This window comes from Hydra vulgaris, chromosome 08 (genome assembly GCF_038396675.1).
Source record: "Hydra vulgaris chromosome 08, alternate assembly HydraT2T_AEP".
NCBI lineage: Eukaryota > Metazoa > Cnidaria > Hydrozoa > Anthoathecata > Hydridae > Hydra > Hydra vulgaris.
The window spans coordinates 9396172-9417144 of record NC_088927.1 but is presented as its reverse complement, the minus strand read 5'-3'; the positions used below and the strand labels follow the sequence as shown (position 1 = coordinate 9417144).

At 26.1% G+C, this 20973-nt stretch overlaps 1 protein-coding gene across 1 annotated transcript in view; it reads left to right on the top strand.

The window, feature by feature from the left end:
* The first annotated feature begins 4539 nt into the window (after positions 1 to 4539).
* LOC100205271 (BUB3-interacting and GLEBS motif-containing protein ZNF207) overlaps positions 4540 to 20973 on the top strand; it is a 41769-nt gene continuing 25335 nt past the window's right edge. The window contains exons 1-3 of the mRNA XM_065803038.1: positions 4540 to 4661; positions 8175 to 8301; positions 19588 to 19723. Coding sequence (XP_065659110.1) covers positions 4621 to 4661; positions 8175 to 8301; positions 19588 to 19723 — 304 coding nt within the window. The 5' untranslated portion in view covers positions 4540 to 4620. The remainder of the gene's footprint in view (positions 4662 to 8174; positions 8302 to 19587; positions 19724 to 20973) is intronic.

Genomic DNA, 20973 nt, shown 5'->3' with positions numbered 1-20973 from the left:
TATTACAGTACGCTACTGTAATATTTTTATACTCCAAAGTTTTATCTTTGTTTTTAACTTCAAATAAAATATTTTCTTCGGTAAATAATGGGAGAAGATAACTGTCCAAATCAGAGACACAGTCTTTCACTCCAAATATTGCATCATTTTATTGTGCAGAATTAAACTTGTATTAGTATTGTGAATTTACCATATCATATTAGCAAGTTTTATCTTTTGATGGTTACTTAAGGAAAGAGAATTCTGAATATAAAGAAGATTTTTGTGAGTAAAATTGTTTGTTTTTGGAGTATTCTCAGATCCAATAGATAGTTTTAGTTTACTACCTCCTGTCTTCAATGAAACGGTGTTACCAGTTTCACTACATAGCTTTTCTTTAATAACGTGAGAAGCCATTTGTTCCTTGACATCTAAATAAGATACAAAACTATGGAGACTGAATGAAAAAAGTTTCGACAACTTTACATTGTTAAAATGGTTATAGGTTCAAAAGCTTACAAAGGTTTTTTTAAATTAAAATTATTATTTTTGATTTATTATTCTTAACATTTCTTTCACTTATCTCTTTATTAGTAACGCAAATTAATACGGTTTTTCTAATACGTTGATATCCGGATGCAGCTGATATGTTATTTCTGAAAAAAAAAATTACATTTACGAACTTGCTTTCTATAGAACATGGTATACAACCTTTCACAGTCAAATAATCAAAGTTATAAAAACGTTTTTTACCTGAGCGTTGTTGTATTGCATTTATAATACAATCCTCTTTTAACTTTAGTCAGACAAGAACTACACCGCGGACAAATAGGTGCCGTTTTAAAACTCTTTATACTAGATTTTTTCTAGGGTACCCTTCCCTGCGTTCTTGCAATTTTGCATATTTTACAGCTGCAAGTTTTTGGTTTCCTGAAATTATATAAAAAAATTATAATTTTATATATCTTTACAACAGATATACAAATAAAATTTTACCCATTTCGTGTTTTAGCCGGGATAGTCATCTTTGACCAGTCAATGTCAAAATTAATTTTCTGCCTGAGATCAACAACATTTGTTCTTTCAACTGCACCCCTACACCTTAAAAAGATAAAGATATGCTAGTACCAAGCAAAATGAGATTTGATTCATTTATCAAATCTTATTTCTTTGAGTTCAACAAGGTATCCAATTTTTCAGTTGTGTGAATGGTTTTACGTTTACGACATATATACTTTTTATATATATTATTTAGTTAAAAATCATAAAGTATACCAACCTTGGACACAATCCAGTAGGATATCGATCATAAGCAATGTTATAATCCGAAAAATAGCTCTGAAATTTAGAAACTATTTGGCTATGGCTGTTTATTTTCATATGACATTTGCGGCCACAAATAAGACTTTTTCTCTGTTCTTTTGATGATCTAAAATAGTCTGAGGATGTGATTTACCAATTCTTAGCATTATTTTAAACAAAATTTGTTCTATGATTGTCTTTTGCAATTAAATTTGTGGCAGAAAAAATGGCGGATTAAAGATGGTCGTAAAAGACAAAAAAGCGCAAAAAAAAGGCGCGAAAAAATCTTAAAAATGCCACAATAACTTAATAGGAGTTTTCTGACTTGGTGGACTATATACATAGTGATCAGTAAAATATACTCTTTGAAAAAACGTTGAAATTAATTTGGACACAATTCAGAAAACCTAAATTTAGTTAAGGCTAACCGTGATTACACGTTGCAAGATAAACTTGTTTTCCTGTAAAAAAAAAAAAAAGTTATATTCTAGCTTTATAAATTACTTTTTCTAATTAGCAGATTTTACGAGCGTCTACAGAATTTTCAAAATTACAAAATTTGTATGGTTGTATTGTTTCCATGCATTCACAATCACCAAAAATCTTTGACAATGTATGCTACAAGTAGTAAAAGCTTAGCTAACAATAACTCACAAGAATTTGAAACTGACAAAGTTGTAACTTTTCTTTTCTTTGTTTTTGATGATGATTCTTGAAATGATAATGTAGGTTTTCCAAGTTGTTTATTTTTACTATCTTTCATTTCAATGCCATTTATATTGTTTTTTATTATTATTTCTTATTAATAGTTTTTTACATTTTGATACATTTTTTTAATTAATTATCATGGATTGATTTTAACAGTTTTATATTTATAACAGTTTTAATTTATAACATGTTTGTTTTTCTAAGATTGCATAATCAAATGACAACAATGTTAGAAAATTGTTGAATAAACTTAACGTAACGTTTAGAATTTACTATGAGTATAAATGTGTGTTTAACACCCGTATGTAAAAACCCTAGTGAAAACGTAGTAATAATATAGAAATGTAGTAGTGAAACATTAGTGTCAGATACAACAAACTTCAATTTGGTCAATAAGTTAACAAGCATTCATTTAAAAAGAGTTCTTTATAAAATAGCATAACCAATATTTAATTACGTTATTGTATTCTGACATTATAAAAATAAACACAAAATAATTAAACTTTTATAAATATTTCGGGATCTAGGCTGTTACAGTAAGGGCCGTCTCGAAGAGATCATAAAAGTGAGGGAGAGGGGGGATGAGGTATTTGTTTTCGTCCACAAAGGCCAAGAAAAAATATTTTGCCGACCAAGATCTTAAAAAAAAAAAAGGGTCTTGTTGGCAAACATTTGCCGACTGCCAACAGCAGATCCAATTTTGCCGACTCTAGAGTCCAAATTTGTTGACTAGTTTTTAATATAGTTTTTGTTAAGGGGACTGCTAACAGCAGATCCAATTGTGCCGACTCCAGAGTCCAAATTCGCCGACTAATTTTCGAAAATAATTTGTTAGGGAGTTAGACAGCCCTACGAAACTTATCCCTTCTGTGCCTACTGAGTAAAAAAGATCCTGGTCAATTGACGCAGGTATATTAATTATTTCACTTTATAAATTTATATTTCTAAAATACAAATTAATACTTCATAAATTTATTTTTCAGCTCTCTCACGCTTAATGTTGCTAGCGAATCTTAATGTGAGATCTCCATTTTTTTTTTAAATAAAAAATTGAATCTAATAGTCACCTGACAAACTTTTATTAAACTGAATTATAATTTTGTGGTCTAATTATCTTTTACACTAAGTTGCATAAACTTTATTTAAAATGAATTCAGTGCATATTGCAGTGAACACCTCACAAGAAACTGCTAACTGGAAGTAAAATTTTACACAACAAAAAGATAAAAACAATTTTTTCTCTATGTGAAAGAGCAAAAATTTTTGTTGTGCTCCTAAAAAATGCTATTTACAAGGATGTCAAATAAACTCAAGTCAAGTTAACTTAGACGAAATAACTAATAAGTTTCTCAAAAATTTTAATAAAATCTAAACTTAACTTACGGTACTAAATTTGAAAGTTGTTGTAAACGAAAAAATCTTCCTTGGGTAAAGTAACCTCCATGGCACAAAGTTAATCCAGTCTATGGATTTATATAATGAATACTACTTTTGAACTCGCCCATTTAGAAGACTAACTCATTTACATTTAAAAAATGCGCTTTTGAAGTATATATTTAGAGTAAGTAAAAAGATATACTATAGAATAACATTACTTGTCCATGCATAATTTGAGATAAAATAGACTATCAATACAATTGCAAAATCAATCGTTTAGATTGATTTGGTATTGATTGCAAAAATTGCAATCAATACCAAATCAATCTAAACGATTGATTTGGTATTGATTGCAAATTTTAAATTAAAAAAAAAAATCTTTCAGCACAATCAAAAAAAATGGAGAATGATTCATGAATCATCAAGAATTTCATCAGGAAAACAAGTTCAAAAAATAGTAAAAATCCAGCCACGCTACGAGGTATTCAAGACAGCGTGCTAGCCCGCTGTGCTATTGTGTCAGTGGCTTCGTTTAAAAAGATTAAAATTATTTTGTGCTAAATCAGGTATAGTATGTGGCAATGGAAATATATATGTAGTGAACTAAAATAAATATAACCTAAAAGTACAACTAGTTATTTAGAAAAATTCGGAAAGCTAAATTTTTTTTTTACCTGTAATGTTTCACTGCACATTGGGAACTTAAAGCTACCCAGGTTGGTACAGACTTTATGTTTGATTTGCGATTTATATAAACGAAGAAGTTTCTTTCCTTAATGATTATTTTAACTGTTCAAAATGACATTTAAAAAAAATGATTGATATATAGAAATTCATATATAGAAATTGCTCTATTATAGTCATTCCACCAATAACCTTGAATTATTGGCGGAATGATTATATTTTATCAATCAATTGACATTTTTAAACTTGAAATGGATATTCACGAACTAAATAAACCTGTGATTAGAATTTCTTATAAGTTTATTTTAAGTCTTTTAAAGTTCATCTAAGTAATTAACGTAAATTAATAAATACTTCTTTAATAAAAGAATAACTTTTATAACCTGATCAAGAATTAATAAAAATCAAATTTTATTACAATTTAAATCCACATTAACGTTATTTTCATTTAATTTCCATTTATCTCCCAAAATATTCGCAAAGTTATCTCAGTTATTAATTTAAAATAGGGTCGTCCGAGCATACAAAGATTGCGCGTGGAACTTGTATGTTTCACAGATACAAACAAATATGGGAAGGAAAAAGAAGAAGCAGATGAAACCATGGTGTTGGTATCTTTTCATTTGGCTTTGATTTTAGTGCAATAACGTGATTTTGTTGCTATAGTTGATATTGATTGTATAATAAGCTCAATTCATGCATACCAGCTGTTAGAGTTTAAGTTTTTAAATATAGAGTGATTTTTTTATATTATATATATAAATAATTATGAAAACAATAATATTTCCGACTTGCAGTACATCCTTGTAAGAAAAATAATCCGTTTTAGCTTCATAAGATTTTTATCAAATAAGTAGTTTTTTTGCATAGCAGATACAAATGTTTTATCAAGCACTTTGAAAAAAAAAATTAAATTAGCATCAGTTGTGTTACAAGTAATCATCATACAAAACATATAAATAAACGTGGTTTTTAAACTGTGCGTACCAAAAGCTTTTTTGATACATACAGTTAAATTATAGTTGTGTAAGATTGGTGTGCAAACATACACTCTATTGTACATACTTATGAACATACATATAAATAGGCTAATCTAATCTTTCAGAATAAAATAGAGTTATAGCCAATATAATATGTGTGTGTCATATATATATATATATATATATATATATATATATATATATATATATATATATATATATAAACCTTGGCAGGAATAAATGAGTGCGAGGACAGAGAAAAGCTCTCCTAAAATGAACATGGCGAACCATGCGAGCAGCTCCTCTTAACAGCTTTTTACAAGAGCTTTTGGTTTATGCGCCTGATATCTGTTTATTCATTAAAAAAATTGCTTGTTAAATACAAAATTTATTTTATACTTGTTACAAGCATATGGTTGTAATGTTAATGTTACAAGAATATATACATAACAAGCGTTGTTTTACATGGTGTGAAAATGTTTTTTGCAATATCCTTGTCTTTTAAAAGCATTGCAGTTTATTATGCAATTATTGGATAATAAACTGGAACAATGTTCCAGGTTTAAGTTATACAAATTTAAGTTCTCTAAATTTTGTTTCATCCAGTAGGTTAATCATTGCCACAAATAAAAGAGTCTCTGATTTTGTTTAAACAGTCAATTTATCATAATTAATGTGATAATGCAAAGTTAATGGAAAAATAAAACAATAATTTACTACTGGAAAAATAATAACAGTCAAAACGTACATATTTTAAATTTTTGAGTCTTTAAACACCAAAAAATAAGAATTTACTCATGGTCCAAAAAAATTTGCACTATAATTTAAAAATCAACTAATAAAAAATATTTTTTTAAATAAGTCATTAGAATTTTTTTGTTTTGTATTAAAATAATTATAAAAAGTTAAAATTTTCATAAAGATAACTTTATTTAACAATATAATTATCTTCACTTCCAACAAGGCTGCAAGCAATCACAGTTAGAGACGGAAGTTACTGGAAGAGATAAGATGAAGTTTGTAGAGTAAGATAACAATTAACAGGCGACTTAAAATATTGCAAATTGTATGAATCAGCAAAACAAGAAGGGACTGCTTGGAGAGGGGACATTTGACCTTTTCAAGCTCAAATATCCCCCTCCAAGCAGTCGGAGAGTTTTTGGTTCCTTATCAAGAGAAAGAATAAATGGTAGTATCATCAGCAAACAATGCAATCTTAGAATTAAATTTAAAAAAGTATAGGGCCAAGGATAGAACCTTAAGGAACCCCTGAAGTTACAGGAAATGAAGAAAAGTGCTGTCCATCAAGAACAACTTTTATACTATGATTAGTAAGGATTCAGTAATCTTAAAGATATTACCTGATAAGCACTTGCTAAATAGTTTTGAACAGCGTGGTAAATAACGGGCGGTCAACGGTCACTGACCGCCCAAAATGACTGAAATTTCTATTTTGACCTCTCAAAACCAATTCTTTCCGGTCAAGGTTGACCGGTTGAAAAAAAAAAGAGTTATATAACATTTGACAAATTATCAGGATGTCTTTGAAAATGCATATACCAAAATTTCATAAAATGTAAATCTTTGAAAAAAGCTTTTAAAATAATTTTATAGTTTGTACGCTACCTTAAAATCGCTTTGTTAGTGAGTATTATAAATGTAAACTATTAATTTTTTTTTGCTTCACTTATCAAGACAAATTTCATTTTCCTGGTGGTAAAAATTGTTTTTCGATGAAACTTTGGATAATGAATCAGATAAAACATATCTTTAAAAAAACATTTTTAAGTTACTTAAAACTTTGTTTTTTGTAACTTACACAATTATTATAGTAGTATTACATAAAACGATACTTGATTAAGTATTCAGTTTAAATTATTTTGATATAATATAAAAATGTTTTTTTTTTATTTTTATAAAAAATAGAATACAAATAAGGAATACGTTCATTTTAAAGTATTTTCCATGCTGGTTTTGAAAGTATATACAACAGCTCCAGAGAACACATCTGCATAACTATAACAGATATGTTGTCTGGACCACAAGCTGTAGAAGAGTCTAAGCAGGAAATCACTTTAGACAAATATCAAGCAATGGATCAACCTGTTTGTTGGCTATATCAGGTAATAAAATCAATGAAAAGTTCTTATCAAATAATTCAGCTTTGTCTTTAGGTGAGGTAACAAAATCTGAACCATGCAATAGAGGTAGAATGTATAATAGATTTGCCCTTATTATAGACACTGTTAAAGATTCTCCAGAAGTCTCTGGAGCCTCATTTTTGAGATAAAATATGAGATTTTGTGACCTGAGAATAGCGGGCTTTGGCGTTTGGCTAAACCTTTTTACAATGGTTTCTAGCCATATTAAACAGATGTCTGTTTTCTAAAGAATTGTTTCAGTGATAGATATGGAAGTAATGGTTTGAAATTTGAAATTACAGCATCACAATGAGAGGAAAACCTTGAAAAGACTAAGGCTGGGAATCGTTGAGAGAGAATAAAATATTCCATGCCAGCCTGAATCCAAGATTTTACATAAATAGCACATTTGTCAGCAGGATGATGAAAGATTTCAACCCAAGGACCATCACAGAGTAAATCACCGAAAGAGTCCCATTTAGCTTTAAGGTACTTGTAAAAGGTATAATGATAGGGGATTCTGATGATGAGGAAGAATGAGATAATAATTTAAGAGAGACCAAAAGAAAAATTAAGAAATTATATTAAGAAAGTGTTTAAGCTTTTCAAGTAATCCAACTTTGTTGCTTTTATTTAATCCAGATTTGATTTTATGCAGCTTAGTATAGTAACAACATGATTTGATATTTCTAAGGTTTCAAAATATATAAAATATTTGAAAATAAGATTTAAAAATATTGTAAAATTTTAGCTTTTGTTTTTGCTTTACTTCAAAGTTCTCAAAAAACTTATGACTTATTAATAAAAGATGTATTCTGTGCTATTTTTTTTAATAATATAATATTGTATTAATACAAAATATTTTTAGATGATTTATTTAGTGGATAAATAATGCTTTTTTGTTTGTTTGTTTTTTTAATTCAATACTTCTAGTTTTCTCACTAGAATTTCCCAGATTTGACTTTCTTTAAAAGACCAGGTTTTCTTTAACTACTTTCTCTAGGTATTGTAATAGGGATTTTGAAGAAGAAAAAGTTTTAATTCAACATCAAAAAGCTAAACATTTCAAGTGTCATGTTTGCCATAAAAAGTTATACACCGGTCCAGGGCTTGCTATTCACACAATGCAGGTATTTTAAAATTGTATAGCTTATTTTCGAAATGAATTGCTAAACAGTCGTTTAAATACACTTGCCTACAAAGCTTTTTATTTCTTTTTTGTTTAAAGCATTTATAATAGCTTCTTTTTTTTTTTTTACATAATGTTTTAGTAGTTATTGTTCTTTTTAAGCAATATGAACATTTAGCACTTTATATTAATAAATCTCTCACTCTTTCTCATTTTTTAATATTGAATCAACAGTTTCAATCTAGCATCATTCATGTTTTTATTTTTGCTTAATGTCATCTTTTTTTTTTATTTTAGTTCTTAAATCAACAGTCAAATAAAGTAATTATGAATTTTAAAAGCTATAAAAGTTTTTAAAAATCACACACATTTGTTGTTTGTTTATAAGATTAAAACATTATGATAGTTGTGAGTGGTAGAGTGCTTGCTTTGCAAGCAAGAGGCACAGAAATTATAATGCACTTCCAGAGACAACCCATATGTCCCTGGAGATATACTACTTGTTTCTCAGTGCAGCAGCTTTAGAGAAGTAAATTGAGTGAAAACAAAATTAAAAATAGGTGCAAAAAATATACATCAAGGAATTGGTGTTTTTTTTACTGAAAAAATATATTGCTCTCAGTCTTGCTCAGGAAGTGGGAGCGATCCACCTGATTACTGACCATGGAAATAATATTTAGTTGCAAAAAACTGACCAGATTTTTTAGTCGTTTTGAGAACATTTAAGTTTATTTATGTTTTCATGTTTGTCCGCAAAACTATTATGAAGTTAATTCTTTTACGTGAATTTAAAAAGTTTTTGTTTTACATACATACATGGAAACATACATAAACTTGAATGTTCTCAAAATATCTTGGTGCAGAAGAATAAAAAGAATATTTGCAAACATTAAAAACCTGCCAAATCTTCAAACAAAGTACTTCTATTGGTTCAAAAAATACGCTGACTAAGCGAGTATTCTGTTAAAATGTTTTAAAAGTTGTGTCATTTGAGATTTGTTAAGTTTTGAGATTTCTAGCATAAACTGTTTTAATATATTATCAAATGAAATATTATTTTAAAACTATGGTCCATTTTCGGAGCCACATCTGCAAAGCCGTAAATCTTTTAAACTTATTATTTGTTTGCAAAAATAAATGTTTTAAATATATATTTTTGAAATTGTCAAAGTTTTGAAAGTTTATTATATATTATAGATTTTTTTAGTATATTCTTATTTTTTATTTAAAAAGTATGTATTTTTTATGTGAATGTAATTTTGTGTATCTGTTTTTTTATTTTAATGTATTCTTTCAAAGCAATTTATACGAATATTTTTGTAAACCAACAATGATTGCGTATTCAATAAAATTATTTATAATCATCAAAGTTTATAAAACTAATTATGAAATAAACATACAAGAAGTTTCTGGTTACTAAACACAAACATGCATACAAAGAAACTTGCCGAACAAGTACCGCACCTGAGGTCACGATAGAATAAATATGTATATATACTCTTGAGTACTTAATAGAAAAGGGTGGGGCAGATGTTTAATAATTTTTACTAGTTATCAACAAAAAAATTATTTCTCATAACTAAAAAAAAAATTTAAGTGAAAATTGGCTTAAAAAATTTAGAAACATACTAGTAACTGATAAATATTGAAACATTCAGTGTAAAATAGTTATTAACCCTTTAACAATTCAGTGTTGTTTTTAAATTAAATAAGTGTTGTTTTTATATTACGCTATTAGTCTAGCTTTTTTTTTGAAGTGGTCTCTTATTTTAAAATCATCATGTTTTTTTACTAATAGAATAAAAAAAGTTTTTAAATATTTTTTACATTATTAAACACTACAAATGTTATTGATTAAGTTTAAGAATATATAAATCATGCTATATCAGGCCTTGTTTTAAATGACAATTGCTTAATGCATTAGCTTAATGTGAGTTTGACGTCATAAAATTCTCTTTATCTTTTTATTTTTTAAAGACATCAAAACTACCGCAATATAATAAATTTCTGCAAAACTCGACCATAAAAAAAATAACTCAATTAACAAAAAACAATAAAGAAATGTTATATTGGAATGTTTATTTTCTTTGAATTTTTTAAATTATTAAACAATTAAATGAAATATTAAATTTGTTTAAATGTTTAACAAATTTTTTTTTTCTCAACATTAATATATGCATTAAAAATTTAATTTATTATTTAAAATATGTTTTTTTATTATTATATCTTAGTTTTTAATTTCTGCTTTGCTACTAAAAAACAATTTTTTATTTTTAAAAAGTTAGGGATTAAAAAATTAACATTTTATTTATTTACTTTACCAGTGATAAGTATTTGTTAACAGCAAGTTTTGTACGTTCAAAACATGTGTGTTCTGCAAATTTTTGATGCAGCCTTAGAATTCGTCTACAATTTTTAGTAAAAGAAAAAAAAAAAATAGTATAGGACAGAATGGCAAAAAACATTGTGATAAAAATGAGCTCTTTATTTTTTCAAGAAAAAGTAAAATTAAAATATTGAACAACATTTATTAATATTTTAAAATATAATTGACTGTTAAGTTCTACTCAAGCATAAACTTTAATTTTATTATCTATATAAACTTATATATATATATATATATATATATATATATATATATATATATATATATATATAATATATATATATATGTATATATATACATTTATATACAATATTATACAATATATGTTTTCTATCAGTTAATTATTTCAAGAAGATTGTCTGTTAAAATATCATTTTCGCTATCAATATCACTATCTGTGTCATCTGTATCGCTTGTTTCAATTATTTGATCTACTAAAATTTTCTGAACTTCTTGATCAGATGTAGTAGTTAGACATTTTCTACGCTTTTGCATATATTTTGCGAGAGAACTCTCAATAATTTCTTTATAATCTTCAACCGACCAAAGACTATGGTTTCCAAGAATTACAACACAATCAGCAAGTGCTTCGTGACTCAAAGAGAGTCTTTTTTCTGATAAAATATTTGTGACAGTGCTAAAAGTCCTTTCAACTTGTGAATTCGATCCATATATTCTTATAATTAATGAAACAAGGCAACATACGTTTTTAAATTGAATATAATATTTTTGAAAAATAATTTTCCACAAACTGCGCACCAGTCAAATTCAGTTTTAACTAGCCACTTTACTTTTTTCCATTCTCTTAATGCGGCGTTTCTTTGAAAATCAACGCTTTTTAATGGCGTTTTAAAATAATTGCTAAGAAGGTTGATTTCCGGCACTTTGGATTCTGGGTCTTCATATATCCAATGTATTGGATCAATAAATTTCATACTTCTAAAAAGTATAAATTCTCTTGAGTAGTCTTGAAATCTACTTGACAATAACAAAGACAGTTTTGAAAAAATCGTCTTTTTAATTTGACGAACTTCCATAATTGATTCATCATAAACAAAACTATTCATTTCTAATACTACGTTGACATACGTACAATTTTTAACATGCCTTCGTTTATCGCCAGCTTTAGCAAATGAACCTTCTACATCATTTTTATCAGTGACCATGTAACGGTTTATAAAACTCAATAAATTCATCATCTTTTCCTATCGCTTGAATTTTGTCTTCTATCTCCAATAGAGTTTGATCTATAACTGTTGGAATTTCATAATTATTCAAAATAACTCATTAGTTTCACATATTCTTGCGACTGGAACTATAACATCTAAGCTGTCTAAGTACAAACCAACTTTACAAAGGAAAGAATGGCACTTAAATGATTTTAATAACCCCTTTACTTTCGCAACAGTTTGAATATTTGTCTGCTCGCTTGCATAATTTTGGTAAGCCATAATAAAAGCTGACCATGTTTCTAACAGACTATAAACTCCTTTCCTCCTATGTCCAACAAACCTTGTTCCTGTAATTTTTAGTAAATTGTAGTGTGTTATACCAAGGCATTTTGAGGCTGATTCAACTTTCCGCATTTAATTTACTAGAGTTCCTTAATAAATAGTAGTTAGCAATATAAAAATTGTCAATTTTTGTAAAATCAGGGATTTCTTTAAATGCTTCTTTTACTGCCAATTCAACCCTATGATTAATGCAATGGATTTTTATCAATCATGGGCGACTGCTGCAATTGTGTCAGTACACTGTTATGTACACCAAAATTTACACTTGCACCATCAGCAGTTGCACATATCATTTTGTTAGCATAATGTTCAGATCTTATTTTAAATAATGATGCATCTGATTCAAATATGCTGTTTATACCATTAGTTACTGAGTTTGAGTCACTACCACTAAAGAGTGACATGTCCAGCAACTCTTTGACCATGTAGATCGGTATACTATTTCTTTCCGTTCGAACTAAAACCAGTTCTTTTTCTTTGCCCGTTTTTCTTGCTTGACTACCATCACTAAGAATAGAAAAAAAGTTGCACCATTTAAGGTTTTCAACACATTTTTCATGTAAGGAATAAGCACAACATTTATTCATTTCTCTTCCAGTATGACTATTCTCATTTCGTTTAATTAAGCTTGCGCCAGTTAATTTTGCACATTTCACCTTGAATAAAAATTTTAAACGCATCCATTGAAAAAATAGAACTTGTAACCATATACAGGTAGAAAAATAAAACAAATAGGGTAGATTAGGGTAACATGAGCACCTTGGTTATTATGAAAATACCCAAAAACTTCTAAGATGTTAGCAATGAAGCTAAAGTTGCTTTATAATTTTTGAATCAACTTTATATGGAACTGTGACAACAATATGGTTATAACAAGAATCAGTATAATTTGCGTAAAATTATATGTAGTAAATAGCCGCTCTCATCTAATAAAAACGCTATTCAATTTTTTGTTAAAATATTATCATTACGCATTACGCAAAATATTATCATTCGTCATTAAACATTTAGTTTTATAATTAATCATTTAGTTTTGACTTAAATTTAAAAAAAAAAAAAATTTTTGTGTAATACAAACGTGCTCAAATTACCCAGTGTTTTTAATTAAAATTACCTAGTTTATGTCCTAAAATTGCAGTGGTTTTGATTGCTTTTTGAATAAAAGCAAAACATAGCAAAAAATTTTAATATTTTAACAATACAAAATATCTTTAAGTTAAATTCAACAAATTTGTAATTTTATCATTTTCAAGGTTTGAGTTAATAAAATTGAAAAAATAACAGACTATCTTGTTGTTTGTTTTTTTTTGTTGTTGTTGTTACATAAAACAAAGTAGTTTTCAATAACAAAGTAGTTTCAATAAAAAATGGCTTAAAATTTGATTTTGTTATGATTTATATAATAAATTTAGTTAATAACAATTCATTATATTCCACAAATTAGTTCAAATTGTTATGTTGTTATTTTTTATACCTAATAAATGTGATTTTTTTAAACTTAATTTAAAGTGCTCATTTTACCAAGTGGTCTGGGTAATATGAGCACTTAAGCTACTTTTTTTAAACCTCTGTGTTTTTAAGAAAAATATTTTGGGTGTCCGAATATCTAAGTAGATCATAAGTAGTGATCCCTAAAAATAGTTTATTTAAAAAATTTTGGATTAAGCATAATTAATTTAGAAAAAATTCCAGTTTTGACTTAAGGTGCTCATAATACCCTATTCTACCCTAACTGTTAAATAAAATGTTATAATCGCAAAAATGGTATTTCACTTAAGTCAGAAAAGTTTTAAATCTTACCAGAACAAAAAGATGTGAATAAGGCATTGTAGGATGGCACCCCATTTCATAGCCAATTTTTACCAGATTGCGGTAGCAATTTATCATGAGTATTTCTTTCTGTGACGATGGATTTAAGTAAAAGCTTTTTGACAAATTCTTAAAATCCACCTGTTAATATATATAAAAATGATTTTTAAACAGAGTTCAACCTCTATCAATTTGATTACCAAATATTATCAGTTTATTTTATTTTTTTGCTTGCCAAGACATTTTTTCATGATACAAAAAATTTAGTGGGAACCGAATCTTTATTGATAAAATGTTCATTTCTATTTCACTTAAAATATTTTTTAAGTGCTTACTCCATCATCAACAATAATGAATATGGCGGTAATACAATTACTAGTTATGTTTTTGAAAAGAATATAAGTTAACAACAGCGCCAAATTTGCTTAACAGCAAAACGTAAATGCTAAATTACTTCAATAAAAAAAAACATTTCTAATTACTTCAACATATAACAGCTGGAACAATTTATAATCAAATAGTTTTTTACTTTTAGTAAGTTACTACAAGTAAAAAACTATTTAAGTTACGTTAGTAAGTTACTTCAACATATAAATTTTGAATTTCGAATCTTTTCATTTCTATATATTGTAAAAATTGCCAAGTTTGGTAATCTAACTTTTAAACATTTTTATTTCTGGCATAAAGAAGTTTTTTCTAATATCCACACCCTGAAATATAAAAATAATTGTAGCGTTTATTTAATTTGTAAGAACTAAATAATTAGAAGAAAAAAAAAAATAGCATTAAACATTTTATATAGAACATTTTATATAGTACATCTAGTGAGATAGAAAATTCAATTCCATCTTATAAGTTTGGTCTAAGGAACGGCAAATATTCGTTGAAATAGCCTAAATTTGTCTTTCAATTAAATTCGGGTCTTAAAAATATGACTTCTTCGGCCCTTAGAAAGGTTACATTATGCAATTATTATTGATAAAGATAAAAAAATATTTTTCCTGCATTTTATTATTTAAAACATTATTTACACACAAATTTTCAATAAAATAAAACAATTTAAAATAAATTAAAATTAATTTTTTTTATGTCATTTTTGTCAATTAGTAACGTGTTACTTAGCGATGAAAAGTACCATCTACAAAGACTATAGGAACTGCGCATAATTTACGAGTGTGGGAAACATTTTAAAATTAAAGTATTATTTAAAAAAAAAAGAAATAACAGTTAATAATCAAAAATAAAGTTCAGAAGCAAATAAAAAAATTAAACAAACAAATTGTATCAGAAGGTCGCAAATAAACAATATCTTTTTTTATGGATTCATATCAAGTTACAACAAATATTATTTTAAAAAAATTATAAAAGTTAAATCACTTTTAATTTTTACAATTTTTTAAGGGGTACCAAATAAAAAGAAGTTACCTTAAAATAAAAAGGTCCTTCTATAATATAGAAAAATTTTAATAAATAAGGGCGCCAATCAGGGTTGCTGTCCCAGAGCGTGACCGCTCTTGGCAGCCTGCTATTAACTTATTTGCTTTTAAATTGAAATGGCTTGAAAATAGAAAGTTATTAAAATAAAACATCAACAATTAAAATTAAACCCTTACATTTTTTGCTACTTCTTTATTATTGTCAAAATCTTCATTTTCCAATTGTATAGCATATTGGTGAGTCCTTGATATATGTCTATCTTTTTTAATATTACTCGTACCGTTTATAAATCGTAAGGCAGCTGCTCTTACTGCTCCATTAGTTCTTGATAAAATAGTACTTCGATGAAGAGCACGCAATTTACATGTGATTTTAACTACATAAGTAGTTTCTTTTTCTGTAATGGTTTCAATTTGAAAATCCTTGAAAAACTCCCATCTATTAAAATTCTTCAAAGTAACTCTCTTACTTTTCAAAGTACTATCCATATTTTAATTTTAAAAATTTGGTAAAGAATAGGAAAAATAAACTTTTTAAATATCCTAGTTTGTCTTCATTTATATAGAAATATAAATAGTCATAAGTGAAGAATAACAATTGTCATTAAAATGTGCTTATATCCAACATAATTGTCATTCAAACTTTTTTACATAATCGTCAAAGTGGTTTTTTGTAAAATTAATTACTTCTTTTATCTTACCGCTTAATAGAGCAATTTAAAAGTTAAAAAAAATATCAAAGTTGCTTCATGAAAATCGCTCTAGGCGTACGTAATTCGTATGTATATTGCCGCCAACTTAACGCTTTAAAACAAGCGCTGATATATATGTGTGTATATATATATATATATATATATATATGTATGTATATATATATATATATATATATATATGTATGTATATATATATATATATATATATATATATATATATATATATATATATATATATATATATATATATATATATATATATATATATATATATATATAGGCAGGCCTTGTTTTAAATAAGAAATGTTTTCAATTTCATTTCATTTTCAATAATCATTTATTAAATGATATTATTAGATGATCTTTTCATGAGTAAATATTTACTTTTTAATAATTATTTTTGCACTAAAAGAGCTTCCTTATTTGACTTTTTCCCCTTTAGTAAATTTTTGTTAATGGTTCAATAATTTTTTTTTGAAGGTGAAAAACATCCTCTTCAAAAATAAATTATTAAACCATTAGCAAATATTTACCACTGGGGAAAATGCAGGGTGTTTTAGTTTCCCGAAAAGTTTACATAGTTGGACTTCCGCCCTTTTAACATTCATCGATTCATTTAGTTTTATGAGGGCTCATACATAAATGTATATATATATATATATTGATATATATATATATATATTGATATATATATATATATATTGATATATATATATTGATATATATATATATATATATATATATATATATATATATATATATATATATATATATATATATATATATATATATATTGATATATATATATATATATTGATATATATATATATATATTGATATATATATATTGATATATATATATATATATATATATATATATATATATATATATATATATATATATATATATATATATATATATATATATATATATATATTGATATATATATATATTGATATATATTGATATATATATATGTATGTATGTATGTATGTATATTGATATATAGATATAAATTAGTGAAAACATCTAATTTTTTTCTTTGACAGCTTGTTTCTCCATCAGTAGGTTCATCAGGAAGCTCCTTCCTGATGAACCTACTGGTGGAAAAACAGCTGTCAAAGAAAAAAAGTTGGATAAGTGCTTTTACTAATTTACTATTGCTCTGTTTTTTAATAACATTGAACACTCTATTTGTAGAATTACGCTGACATTTTTTATTTGACATAATTTATATAAATATAATTATATATATATGTATGTATTAGGGTGCATCCAACGCCCCATACATTCAAAAATTGATCTGTCCCTATTCTTAAAACTTTCTATTGGTTCTCACAAGACACCCTGTTAAATTTTTTCAAAATTGAATGAGATTTAGGGGGGCCACCTCAAGTCTGAAACTTGCAACAAGACCCTAAACAGAAGGAAAAAAAGTTTTTCAAAAGTATGTCATGTTGGGTCTCAAAAGAAGCGAAACTTTATAAAAATTTCAAAAATAGTTATCATTTTTTTGTTAAAAATACCTTGAAAATTTTTTTTGACAAAAACATGAAAAAAAAGGTTTTTTTTTAATTTTTTGTTAAAAAATAATAATTTTTATGCAATAAAACTTAGAATAATAATTCTTGTGTAAAATTTTGTTATTTTTATGAGGGCTCATACATAAATGTATGAAAAAAATTGTATACATAAATGTACAAAATTGAATGAGATTTAGGGGGGCCACTTTAGGTGGCCCCCCTAAATCTCATTCAATTTTGAAAAAATTCAACAGGGTGTCTTGTGAGAACCAATAGAAAGTTTTAAGAATAGGGACAGATCAATTTTTGAATGTATGGGGCGTTGGATGCACCCTAATATATATATATATTTTTTTTTTTTTTGTCATAAAATAAGTAAAGCATTAAAGGTATGGTTCATTAATTACTCATCAGTATATTTAATGGTAAGGCATTATTTGTACAAATAGTTTTTTTATTTTTACGCGTATATTTATTACTTAAGGCTTTTCCATGGTTGCGAGATAAATTATGTTTGTTTTGAAAATAAACATCAGATAATAAGTTTTTAGTTAATTATAATAACCAAATCAATTTTTTTATTAAGATATTAACAAAAAAGCATTTGTTGTTTTGCCATTATATTTCCGGTTGAGAGGTAATATTAATTTCATAAATCTGCCTTAAATCTGTTTTAATAATAAATATACTTATGAATATATATGCAGAGTTGTAAATATAAATTTTCTTATGAATATGTATGCATGTATATGCAGAGCTATATGCATGCAGAGGTTTTTAAACCATTTACATAATTTCACAGATTAGGGTTTTCCTCCATTATAAAACAAGATTCTAGTTCAAATGGAGACTTGTGAAAAAATAAAAATTAAACAAAGAATACCGCTTTTCTACTTTGTTTTATTTTTATTTCCATTAAAATATTTTAAATATTTACAGTGAAATCAGGTTTTTTTGCATTATTTTCATATAAGTCCATATATAAAATAAAAATAGTTATTTTGGTTTTAAGATTTTATAAGCAGAACTTGTATCATAGTTTTTAAATTTGCTTATCTTTTAGTTAAAGCACAATTTTTTTTTATTTTTTATTTTTTTTTTATAAATCAAATATAAATTAGACTTTTAAAGCATTAACTTATTGAGCATGCTATTTTTATTCAGTTTTTTTACATTTATAAGTGGTTAAATATAAAGGCATTCATCTACATCAAGGCTGTCAAACTTGCAACCCATAACATAATTTGTCATTTAGTTTTTTAGCAAATTATTTAATCTTTTATATTTTTATTTCGTTCTCAAAGAGCCCTTTTTGAATTTTTAACTTCTATATTGTTATTGTTATTTTTTTTTTTTTTTTTTTCTTTTTTTTTTGTTTATTTTGTAATTTCAGTTTTTATTTTAAAAAAAGTTCTTAGAGAGTGTGATTTCTTCACAAAAAAAAAAAATTTCTTTTGCAGCCCACCTAAAATTTTTAATTGTTTATTTAGCCCATGTTTGGATTTGAGTTTAACATGTCTGGTCTACATAAAAATTAATTGCAAAAAGGAAAACCCAAATATAACGAGTATTTGAGCATTTTTGTTTCAAGTCATTTATTAACTTCAAAAGCGTTAAGTTTATGCAATTGTGTTTAAAAATTAATAATAATAAAGATTTTACAACTTAAATACCACATTATTGACAGTTTAAATATTCTTCAACAAATTAGTTCTACCATTACCAAAATAACATATTTAAGTGTAATTAAGCAAATTTTATCTGAGGCAAATGTGAAATATATAGGACACAGAGAAGTTATACATAGCATAATGGCTTATGACTTTTTGCCTATTTTTGCTACATTTCTGATGATACATTTTATAATTTATTTAATAACAATATAGTTTGACTAAAAAAATTTAGGTTCATAAGGAGCCTATTACAAGTATTCCTAATTCTGTCACTGGTCGAGGAGATATTGAAGTAGAAATATACGGCATGGAAGGGATTCCAGAAAAAGATCTTGATGAGAAAAGAAAACAAGGAAGGATTAGAAGAGGTAAAAAGATTTATTTTAGTTGTTAAAATAACAAAAGAATTTTTTAGGCAGTTTTATTTATATAAATAAATAGTTTCTCATATCATATCAGGGATGAACCCAGAGTTTATTTAGGGATACTGCTTTTTTTTGGCAATGAGAGGGAAAGGTCTGAAGTTCTTAAGATAGCCCCCCTCCTGACCTAGTAAAAACTGGTGCCGTGACAATAATTTTTAATAATTACTTTGTGTTTACTTTGTTTAGTTAGTCCAAAGATAAGGAGATGATTTAAAATATTGTCTCGTTATAAAAGACAATTGTTTGATTACATGAATTTACTGGTGGACATAAGCATATGCTACTTTTGTTAAACTAAGATAAACTATTTAAGAAGTTGCAAAAACTTTCAATAAATAATGTAAATCTTTATTGAAAATTGTTTAAAGTATTTTAAACAATTAGTAATTTTATTTTAAAAGTTTTAATTTTTGTAGTAATTAAATGTTTTGAATATTTAAAAAGAATTTTAATCAATAATTACAAATTGGGTAATATTTGCAAAATTGACATAACAGCAATCATGTCTCATAATCAACTGTTATTGTCTATATATGATAGACTATAAGTATTTGAATACAAAGCATAAGCATTTAAAAATGTATTATTTTAATTTTAATTGCAATTTAAAAATGAGCTGTTTATTTAACTTTTACTAAAGACTAATAATTTTTAAAGTGCTTTGTACTTTGTAAATTAAAGAGATAATTGGAGTAAACTTGATAAAACAAGTATTATTTTTTTAATCGTTAAAGAAATCCCAAACCTTCTAGACATGTTGTGTTCATATTAATAAGAATGATATAAAAAAATGTTTGCACTAAGTTTTTTTGATTAAATTAAAAAAATTAATGCATACCAAGAAAAACTACCCTTTGTTTTAGTCAAAGCTTGCTTTTTTGGTTTTGTTGTAGGGCAATAAATCTTCATAAAATATGCCGAAATCTATAGACTTGATCATTTATTCAAGCGCCTTTTTTTCATAAGAGTACAGGCGTCATTGATTTTTTTGTTTGTTTAAAAGATCAATTATGTAAACCAACAAAAAAATTAATGATGTCATGTACTGAAACTCATAGGATTTAAAACACGCTCAAATAAAATTCAAGTCTGTAGATTGCGGCGTATATTATGAAGACTTTTGGCCTACATCAAAACCAAGAAGGCAAGCTTTAACTAAAAAAAAATAGTTTTTCTTGGTATGCATTTATTCT